Source organism: Artemia sp. Qi Xiang Cuo, chromosome 8 (assembly GCF_049724085.1).
Source record: "Artemia sp. Qi Xiang Cuo chromosome 8, ASM4972408v1, whole genome shotgun sequence".
NCBI lineage: Eukaryota > Metazoa > Arthropoda > Branchiopoda > Anostraca > Artemiidae > Artemia > Artemia sp. Qi Xiang Cuo.
Window position 1 is genome coordinate 51,617,444 of NC_142801.1, and position 11,616 is coordinate 51,629,059.

Consider the following 11,616-nt stretch of genomic DNA (forward strand, 5'->3'; position numbering starts at 1 on the left):
TACAGTCACTACCACGAAGGGGTTTGACAAAAAGTCAAATTTTAAACGATCAAAAATTACCGTAAAAATGAATGGGCCTACCACCGCTTCAAATTCATCAATGTTCGTTCTTCCTTTGCGGTCAATTGAGAATAAGACCTATCTTAAACAGTGTGACAAATTTTGCCAGTCAGCAATTTCAAGTATACTATTTATTATTTTTGCACCTCCAAACTTTTTAATTATTCTGTCATATAAAACAAATGTGAATAGACGTATTGTTCCGAAGCATTGTGGCAAACATGAACTTTTTAATCATAACACTCTTGGGCTAAAGCATTTAGAAAAAATTTCGAAGGGGGAGGGGAGGGTGCAGTAGCTCTCCTCACATAGGATAATTCTTGTATCTTTTAAAGTTTTAATCTGGCTCATTGCTTTCATTTTAACAACACGTATTTATTATGGCTAGGGCACGTTGTGCGGATGACGGATGACAGATTGCCGAAGATTGTTCTTTTCGGCCAACCGTCTAGGGCTAAACAGAAAGCAGGTCGTCCTCGTCTGGGGTCGGAGGACCTCATAAAGAAAGATTTAAAAGAAATGGGAACTTCATGGGCGGGCGTAAAAAGGGAGGCTTTGAATAGACTGGGATGGAGGAGGAGCGTGCGTAGCTGTGTTGGCCCCAGGCGGCTTGGTGCTTCGGTGAGTTGTGAATAGTATTAGTATTAGTAGTATTTATTATTTAATTTGTTTGTTTATAATACTATTATTAAAGGTTATCCTAAATACAATGGGTGCATCACCTCCTCAATCCTTTGCTCTATAAGTAACAGTTCAACTTTTTTACAAGAAGGATTCAAGTACAACAAGGGTTCTTTAGGCGCATTTGCTTTAAAATAAATAAGTTTTTTTCTAAGTATAGGGGAGACTGTCGCAGCTATCAAATCTCCACTCTTGTTTTTTTTATATCCAACTTTTTAACCCTTCGACTAGATATTCTAGATCTAATGTTTCCCATTAACAGCTAACATTTCAACAATATAAGGAAAGCTGTCACCCACTCAATTCAAGTACTGTATGTTATTTCTAAATATATTCATTCAAATGAAAGAAGTGCAGGGGCTTAATTTCCTTCAATATTAATTTAAAGGACCTCTTATAGACGGATTGAAAATCTGGCCAACATTTTTTTTTTTTTTTTTTTTTTTTTTTTTTTTGCATCGTAATAAAATTTAATATTCAGTTTTTATTCGCACATATCAAAAACTAGGAACGAAATTTTCAAAAACAAAACTTTTCATTGAAGAAAACAACATATTTAGAATTCAGTAAAATACAAATGAAGTTCTAGCGTTGATTGTGCAATATCCCCTTCAGTTGCAACTGAAGGAAATTTCTATAATTTTTTTTTCTTTCATATTCATTGTGATGTCCTTTTGGATTGTATTTAATTTATATTTTTTATTCAGTGTGATTTCTCTTCCTTAAAGATTGGCTTCTTGTGTGAGTTATGAAAGCTCAGTTTTATTTTTCAGATACGGTCAAAGCTCAGTCAACCATTCAGCAGTATCTCTGTTAGGCTTTCTTCTATTGCTAAACTTAATTCAGGTAGGCTGTTTGTTATATGATTTTTTGTATTTTCAGCTATGATTGCAACTCTGCTTTGGGACTCTTTGGATTGCTTGGACTGCTATCTGCTCTAAGGGTAAGGTTTTTCGATTTTGCATTCTATTCCTAACTGTCCATTCCTTGCGCTCAATTCTTATATGCCGATCAACCCTAATTTTTTTTTTTTTTAGCCAATTTTTTCTTCTATATATTTGAAAGGAATGAATTTAAAAGAAAGAAAATATTGGGAAAAATAAGCTCTTCTTTAACCAATTAAAAGAATTCTCACAAATGTTATGTCGAAGTGTGTTAACATAATTAAGTGTGAATTTTTTCTGAATCCAGCCAATGAGCTAGTTCAAGATCAGTTTCAACCTTTTCATACAATCGAAAAATAAAAATTGTTAAAAGTAGTGACTTATCATCATCGTTAATATTGTATAAATCGTACACTTGAAAATCTTGAAAAAGTGACCCCCTCCCCTTCCTTAGCGTCTTCCTTGCAAAGTCTTTGCTTTTGGTATATTCTGAATCCGGATTTAAAATTAAACTGTTTGAACATAGATTAATTTAAAATCTCAATACAAGTTATCCCACCTAAGCACATACATTCTGTCAGCATCATTAATTCATTGAGGGGGTCTGTTGATCTTCCAAACTATAGTGCTGAAATTAATATTACTATTTCATCTTGACTTAAACGAGTATATTTTTTGTTTAGTTTATTTAGAGTTTTCTATAAAGAAAGATTTCTTTCAAGAAAAATGTCTTCGTATATAATTTATATATAATTTTGGTTTCTTATGGAAATAATTTTTTCTGACACTTGCATTTTGTAAGCCTTTTGTAATCAAAAGTTTAATTAAATAATGATTTTCGTTGCGTAAAAAAAACTTTATTTTTATTTAAGAAATATATTTAATTTCCTCCCAAATTAAGATTAACAACTGTCCCTAGAGCTTGGGCCACTTTCGAAGTGACCATGAGAGGTCTTAAAGTGGTTGTATTATTATTGTTTAATAAAATGTATTGCCGAACTTGAGTTGATTTTCGCTCAAAATAAAATGAGGTTTATCGCTAACTCCGATAGATTTTTTTAAACATTTTAATTTCCATTCTTGTTCAATTTTATATGAACAAAAATGTTTTTCTGGCCGGTCAAAACCCTTCACCAAACAAAACTTAGAAATCTTAAATGGGATTCTCTTTTCTCGTAGCAAAGTTTATTTTCGAAAGTATTTATTTTCCATCAACAAATGAAATAACATCATTTTTATACAATCCTAAAAAGGGCTTATCCCAGATTTGCCTCTCAATCACTCGGACTATCTGTCTTTGCTTTTTCCACAATTAGCTATGTCTTGATGCTTGCAAAATACTTGATTTTAATTCAAAATTTTTGCATACAAGTCCAGTGGACATTGTACGTCACGGGTCAACCCAAAATCAATCCAATCTTTTATCCCTTATTTATATGACTATCTTACCTTAGTTCTGCCCTAGTAATGACATATGGATTGATGATAGATAGACTTATCTATCAACAAATGAAATAACATCATTTTTATACAATCTTAAAAAGGACTTATCCCAGATTTGCCTCTCAATCACTCGGACTATCTGTCTTGGCTTTTTCTACAATCAGCCATGTCTTGATGCCTGCAAAATACTTTATTTAAATCAAGTATTTTTTCTCTTGCATTCTTTCTGGTAATATAGCTTATTAATATTACTTCGTATATTTTTAACTCCAGAAAATTTTGAACCAACTAACGCAGGCAACAAGAGGAAGAAGAAGTCGGACACTAGAAAACTCAAGACTTTCTCTCCTCAACGAAAAAAAATTCAAGGTTCAAGGTTTAATTTTAAAATATCTGTACAAAATAGACATAAATAGAGGGTAAACGCCGGAGACACAAGGTCGAATGACAAAAAACCCGGTACATTAATCGGAATAAACCTGTTTGACAACAAAAAAATAAATAAGAGTTATTCCACGACTCGCCAATAGACGGGCACCCACCCCACAAACCCACCGACACCGGGCAAAGATCCACCGAAAATACACCAATAAAAAAATACCAACGGGCGAAGAAGGGTAACCGATGACCGGCATCTCACAGGGCAAAGCACCCAACAAAAAAATATTATCAAATGTGCCCAGTTTTTCAATATATTATTAATTCTTAAATTTATTTATAAGGATAGAATGAAGTTGCTATTTTATATTTGAAAGAGATTTGCAGCAATCAATAAATAGTAGATAAAGACACCATGAACCCGTGATTGAAAATAATGGCAAGAACCGTGATCTCTCTGTGCTTAATTTTAGGTGCTGATTGTTCCATTCATGTCGGGTTTCATAAGAATGGGCATGTTGCACTGGGAAAAAATTATTCGAACGAAAGTAGGTAGGTAGTTCCAAGCGGATTACCTTAAATAAAAAAGAATTAAGGGGGAATATCTGTGAAACAGGCAAAATATTAGTTAGAAGATATAGAGTTTCAGTTTTACTCTTATTAGGATACGAAGACGGTGATGGTAAATATTTCTTTAAAATTAGAAGAGCCCGGTTTTGTAGAATTTGTATCGGTTTCACATGACATCTGAATGTTGCCAAATATATCAGAGGACAATACGTAAGATGGGAATGAACCAACGCAAAATAAATTAGACGTAGGATTTCATATGGAAAAAAATGCTGAAACCTTCGCATTATACCAACCCCTTGAGCAACTTTAACCCGTAATCTATTACAATGTTCTTTATATGATAGATTTTCATCAATAATAATACCCAGATACCGGAGCGAAGTTACCCTTTGAATTTTAATATTTGTAGCATGATCAGATATTGTTGAAATTCCTTGTGCATTCTGCACAATTCTACTATAAATGATAAATTTGGGATTTCGATGCATTTAATGACAAACGATTAGCTTTTAGCCATACAAGAAGTTGTGAAAATAGGATTTGCAGCTTCTCGTTGAGATCCTCTTCCGGCTGTCCAGTAAGTGATGATCCAGTATCATCAGCAAAAAGAACATTCAGACCATGGTTTTCTGTCAGTGATGGAAGGTCATTTATGTATATTATAAAAAGCAGTGGTCCCAGGATTGAACCTTGCGGGACACCAATATTTGACAATAGACATGCATCCGAAACTGTGTCGTTGATCATAGTCACTTGGGAGCGACCACTTAGGTAAGATGCGATAAAATCGTGCGCTGGTCCTCGTATCCAACATGGTTTAATTTGTACAACAATATTTCATGGCATAACGAATCGAATGCCTTCTCAAGGTCCAAAAATATACTCGCTGGGATCCATTTTTTGTCCAGACACTCGTGAATAAATTGAACCATAGTTAATATAGCATCCTGCGCACTATGCTCTTTTCTAAATCCATATTGTCTTTTTGAAAAATAATCTTTTGAACAGAGAAAATTATACATTCGATTATAAAAGCATCGCTCCATTAGTTTAGAAAAACCCGAAAGAATAGAAATGGGTCTATAATTCGAGCAATTAGTCCGGTCACCACTTTTATATAGCGGTAACACTTTCACTTTTTTGAAAGAATCCGGAAAAGTTTCCGATCTAAATGACAGATTTATTAAATGACACATAACTTTATTAATACTAGGTAAAATGGCTTTAACAATATTGGTCGACAGTTCATCAATCCCCGGGGAATTTCCATTCTTTAAAAGCTTACCAACCTTAGCAAGCTCTTCCTCTGTTACCGGAGTTAAAAACATAGAATTCTCAGAAGGACTTCCTAGGTACGTACGATAATTACATTGCACATTGCAGCTTATTAGCTACTGACTGCCCGATTGAAACGAAATGAAAATTTATGTAATTTGCCATTTCTAGTTCCATTTCAATTGTATTACCATGGGCATCCCGTTTGTTTGATGGTGAAGAGGACGTCCGCGATCGATTTAAACATGAGTTGATTAGTTCCCAATTTTTTTTTGGGGACATACTAACTTCATTAAAAAAATTGAAATAAAATTTCATTTTAGCAGTACGTATTATTTTTGAAAGTAGGTTTTTTATAGTTTTTGAAGGTTCTTCTATTTTCTTCAATTGGGGAAGATATTAAAGTTTTATAGAGATTGTTTTTATGTTTTATTGACGTCAAAAGGGCGGGTGATATCCATGGTTGGATGGGTTGATTATATTTCCGTTTTCTTTTTTTACTCTTGGGCACGACTCATCAAGTGCTGCATTAAGTCCTTCTAAACAATAATCCGTCGCAGAGTTTATTTCATCAGCATCAAATACAGGAGACCAATCAGTCAAATTCAGTTTATCCTTTAAACATACAAGATTTTGTTTTATTAATAATTCGGGTTGCTGTTTCTGGTGATTTTATTTTATGAATCTGGTATCTCACATCAGAAATTAACAAAAAATGATCAGAGAAATCCGTCAGAACAACCGGTGAAGACGTGGCTGGTGTTGTTAAAAACATGTTGTCAATGAGAGTTGCACTAGTCGATGCAACACGCGTTGGAATTGTACACGAAGGACTTAGGGAATTCGATGTAATTAATGTAATAAATTCTGTTGTATGGGTATTTTCTTTAAATTCCTGTAGGTTTATATTAAAATCCCCCATAACCACAACATCCTTATCGTCCAAAGATGCTAGTAAAGACTCCAGAGATTGCAAAAAAAGCGGTATTGGGGCCGACGGGGGCTTATACACAACACAAACTTGAATTTTTGTTTAGTCCCAAGCCGACATTCAACAGCCAGTATTTCACACACTTTTTCAATATTATATTTTTCCAGTTCTGGAAGTCACTCAAACTGCGCTCCGTCTTTCAAATATAAGTCAAGGCCACCTTTTTCAAGGACTAGTCGATTCTTATCAATGAATTTATATCCCGGAATTTTCACATTATATTTTGTCTCATCATTAATAAATCTTTCACAAATCCCCAAAATTTCAATTTGATTTGGTGGCAATAAATTTGTTAGTTCATCAATAGAACTCATGAGTCCTTGTACATTCACAAATCCCATTCGCAATGAATTATTTTCAAGTCTGTTTATTTCATCAGGAGAAACGTACGATGACGGTCTTATTTTAGAAAAAGTGTTGTTTTCTCTTTGACCGAATACATGAAAAGTTTCAGAAAGTAAAGATAGGTTAAGGGGTTTTCCCTCCAAAGCCATCAGTCTATCGGTGCCCCCCCCCGCGCCCGCAAACTTTAAAGTCAACTAAATAATATTCGAAAGATCCTGCTCCAGTAAGCCCGCGTGACAAGGAGCCCGTACCACTGCCGAGTCATGAAAACCTATTATGCTTATCATCCTTCGAGAAGACCTAAGTTGAGAAGGTATAAGTAGAATAGAATTAACTGGGGTAGAAATAATCAGAAGAAACTTGAACCGAGTTATCCTAAATAACCCATAAAAATGAAAAATCAACATTTCTCAAACACAAAAACGAAACAATTACCAATCTAGAGTGGGAAATAATAAAATATTATATAATAAAACAATAAAGAATATAATAAAACAATAATAAAAAGATTTTACGTACAAGTCCAGTTAACATTGTCCGTCAGGGTTATATATATATATATATATATATATATATATATATATATATATATATATATATATATATATATATAGTTCAGGGTTATATATATATATATATATATATATATATATATATATATATATATATATATATATATATATATATATCATATATATATATATACATATATAAGGTTCAATGTTTAATTTTAAAATATCTGTACAAAATAAACAAAAATAAGAGGGTAAACGCCGGAGACACAAGGTCGAATGACAAAAACCCAGTACAGTAATCGGAATAAACCTGTTTGACAACAAAAAATAAATAAGAGTTATTCCATGACTCACCAATAGACGGGCATCCACCCCACAAACCCACCAACACCGGGCAAAGATCCAACGAAAACACACCAACAAAAAAAAACCGACGGGCGAGCAAGGGTAACCGATTACCGGCAGCTCACAGGGCAAAACACCCTACAAAACAATATTATCAAATGTATCCAGTTTTTTAATATATTATTAATTCTTGAATTTATTTATAAGGATAGAATGAAGTTGCTTTTTTATATTTAGAAGAGATTTGCTGCAATCAATAAATCGTAGATAAAGACACCATGAACCCGTGATTGAAAATAATGGCGAGAACCGTGATCTCCCTGTGTTTAATTTAGAAGCTGAATGTTCCATTTATGTCGGGTTTCATAAGAATGGGCATGTTGCACAGGAAAAAATTATTTGAACGAAAGTACGTAGGTAGTTTCGACCGGTCATATTTACCTTAAATAAAAAAGAATTAAGGGTGAATATCTGTGAAACAGGCAAAATATTAGTTAGAAGACATAAAGTTTCAGTTTTACTCTTATTAGGATACGAAGACGGTGATGGTAAATATTTCTGTAAAATTAGAAGAGCCCGGTTTTGAAGATTTTTTATCGGTTTCACATGGCATCTGAATGTTGCCAAATATATCAGAGGACAATACGTAAGATTGGAATGAACCAACGCAAAATTAATTAGACGTAGGATTTCATATGGAAAAAAATGCTGAAACATTCGCATTATACCAATCCCTTAAGCAACTTTAACCCGTAATATATTGCAATGTTCTTTATATGACAGATTTTCATCAATAATAATACCCAGATACCGGAGCGAAGTTACCCTTGGAATTTGAATATTTGTAGCATGATCAAATATTATTGAAATTCTTTGTGCATTCTGCCCAATTTTAATATAAATGATAAATTTGGTTTTTGATGCATTTAATGACAAACGATTAGCTTTTAGCCATACAAGAAGTTGTGAAAATACGATTTGCAACTTCTCTTTGAGATCCTGTTCCGACTGTCCAGTAAGTGATGATCCAGTATCATCAGCAAAAAGAACATTCAGACCATGGTTTTCTGTCGCTGATGGAAGGTCATTTATGTATATTATAAAAAGCAATGGTCCCAGGATTGAACCTTGCGGGACACCAATATTTGACAACAGAGATGGATCCGAAACTGTGTCGTTGACCATAGTCACTTGGGAGCGACCACTTAGGTAAGATGCGATAAAATCGTGCGCTTGTCCTCGTATCCCACCATGGTTTGATTTGCACAACAATATTTCATGGCATAACGAATCGAACGCCTTCTCAAGGTCCAAAAATATACTCGCCGGGATCCGTTTTTTGTCCAGACATTCTTGAATAAATTGTACCATAGTTAGTATAGCATTTTGCGTACTATGCTCTTTTTCTAAATCCATATTGTGTTTTTGAAAAAATAAATTTTTGAACAGAGAAAATTATACATTTGATTATAAAAACATCGCTCCATTAATTTAGAAAAAACCCGAAAGAATAGAAATGGGTCTATAATTCGAGCAATTAGTCCGGTCACCACCTTTATAAAACGGTAACACTTTCGCTTTTTTGAAAGAATCCCGAAAAGCTCCCGATCTAAATGACAGATTTATTAAATGACACATAACTTTATTAATACTAGGTAAAATGGCTTTAACAATACTGGTCGACGATTCATCAATCCCCGGGGAATTTCCATTCTTTAAAAGCTTACCCACCTTAGCATGCTCTTCCTCTGTTACTGGAGTTAAAAACATAGATTTTGCAGAAGTACTTCGTAGGTACGTACGATAATTATATTGTCCATGGGACATATTACGTTGGAGCTTATTAGCAACTGACTGCCCTATTGACACGAAATGAGAATCTATGTAATTTGCCATTTCTAGTTCCCTTTCAATTGTATTACCATGGGCATCCCGTATGTTTGATGGTGAAGAAGACGTCCGCGATCGATTTAGACATGAGTTGATTAGTTCCGAAGTTTTCTTTGGCGACTTACTTACTTCATTAAAAGAATCGAAATAAAATTTCATTTTAGCATTACGTATTATTTTTGAAAGTAGGTTTTTATAATTTTTGAAAGTTATTCTATTTTCTTCACTTGGGAAAGATATTAAAGTTTTATAGAGATTGTTTTTATGTTTTATTGACGTCAAAAGGGCGGGCGATATCCATTGTTGGATGGCTTGATTATATTTCTGTTTTTTTTTTTACTCTTGGGCATGACTCATCAAGTGCAGCATTAAATCCTTCTAAAAAATAATCCGTCGCAGAGTTTATTTCAGCAGCGTCAAATACAGGGGACCAATCATTCAAATTCAGTTTATCTTTTAAACATTCTAGGTTTTTTTTATTAATAATCCGGGTTGCTGTTTCTGGTGATTTTATTTTATGAATCTGGTATCTCCCATCAGAAATTAAAAAAAAAATGATCAGAGAAATCCGTCAGAACAACCTGTGAAGACTTGGCTGGTGTTGTTAAAAATAAGTTGTCAATGAGAGTTGCACTAGTCGATGCAACACGCGTTGGAATTGTACACGAAGGAATTAGGGAATTCGATGTCATTAATGTAATAAATTCTGTTGTATGGGTATTTTCATTAATCTCCAGTAGGTTTATATTAAAATCCCCCATATCCACAACATCCTTATCGTCCAAAGATGCTAGTAAAGACTCCAGAGATTGCAAAAAAAAAAACGGTATTGGGGCCGACGGGGGCTTATACACAACACAAACTTGAATTTTTTTAGTCCCAAGCCGACATTCAACAGCCAGTATTTCACACACTTTTTGAACATTATATTTTTCCAGTTCTGGCAGTCGCTCAAACTGCACTCCATCAGTCAAAAATAACCCAAGGCCACCTTTTTCATGGACTAGTCGATTCTTATCAATGAATTTATATCCCAGAATTTTTACATTATATTTTGTCTCATCATTAATAAATGTTTCACAAATCCCCAAAATAACAATTTGATTTGCTGGCAATAAATTTGTTAGTTTATCAATAAAACTCATGAGTCCTTGTACATTCACAAATCCCAATCACAATGAATTATCTTCAAGTCTGTTTATTTCATCAGGAGAAACGTACGATGGCGGTCTTATTTTAGAAAAAGTGTTGTTTTCTCTTTGACCGAATACATGAAAAGTTTCAGAAAGTAAAGATAGGTTAAGGGGTTTTCCCTCCAAAGCCACCAGTCTATCGGTTCCCCCTCCCCGCACCCGACAACTTTAAAGTAAATTAAGTAATATTCGAAAGATCCCACCCCGTGCCAGAAAGCCCGTGTGACAAGGAGCCCGTACCACTGCCGAGCCATGAAAACCTATTATGCTTATCATCCTTCGAGAAGACCCAAGTTGAGAAGGTATAAGTAGAACAGAAATAACTGGGGTAGAAATAATCAAAAGAAACTTGAACCGAGCTAGCCTAAATAACACATAAAAATAAAAAGTCAACATTCCACAAACACAAAAACGAAACAATTATCAATCTAGAGCGGGATTGATCTAATATCTATACACTAGTCGCCTTTAATATTTCTAATACTTTTGCTCACTACGACTCAGAATCCGATTTATACTCTAGCCAGAGTTTGGCCCCTTTTTTGTTTCACTCGTGTGAGTTGTGCGGATCCATTCTCTCGCAGCTCCTTACTCTTAGACCGTAACTCGTTTCTAACAGAGTTTAATTTGGGCGGCAAGTCCGTGCAAATCCAGACCCCAGTTCCTTTCAGCTTCGATATCGAACTGAAGATTGATTGAATATCTTTTTCTGACGACACTGTTACGAAAACTGGAGGGGCGATCGGCTTACGACTAGACACATTTGACTTCTGAGGCACCCGGTAGCACTGTGATATTTGGATTTTATCCATGATTTCCATTTTTGATGTCAGTAACGTAGACACATTCGCGAGAACTGTCTGTTGGTTTTTCTCTTTCGGTAATCCGAAGATGATTAAGTTAAGTTTTCGGTCTTTTACTTCGATTTCCAGCAATTTCGTTTTGATTGTATCACACTTTGACTTTTGCTCCTCAAGCTGGCTTTCTAGACTAGCAATCTTCGCATCACGAGCCTTTGATTCATTTTTCAAAGTCTGAACCTC

At 34.4% G+C, this 11,616-nt stretch overlaps 2 protein-coding genes across 2 annotated transcripts in view; one reads left to right on the plus strand and one right to left on the minus strand.

The window, feature by feature from the left end:
• The window catches only part of LOC148949538 (uncharacterized), a 122,032-nt gene extending 118,914 nt beyond the window's left edge, over positions 1-3,118 (plus strand). The window contains exons 4-5 of the mRNA XM_089092720.1: positions 1,624-1,684; positions 3,080-3,118. Of these exons, the coding sequence (XP_088948846.1) occupies positions 1,624-1,684; positions 3,080-3,118 (100 nt within the window). The remainder of the gene's footprint in view (positions 1-1,623; positions 1,685-3,079) is intronic.
• A 3,795-nt stretch (positions 3,119-6,913) lies between these two features.
• Positions 6,914-11,616, minus strand: part of LOC148949539 (uncharacterized) — a 66,625-nt gene continuing 61,922 nt past the window's right edge. The window contains exon 5 of the mRNA XM_089092721.1: positions 6,914-6,930. Coding sequence (XP_088948847.1) covers positions 6,914-6,930 — 17 coding nt within the window. The remainder of the gene's footprint in view (positions 6,931-11,616) is intronic.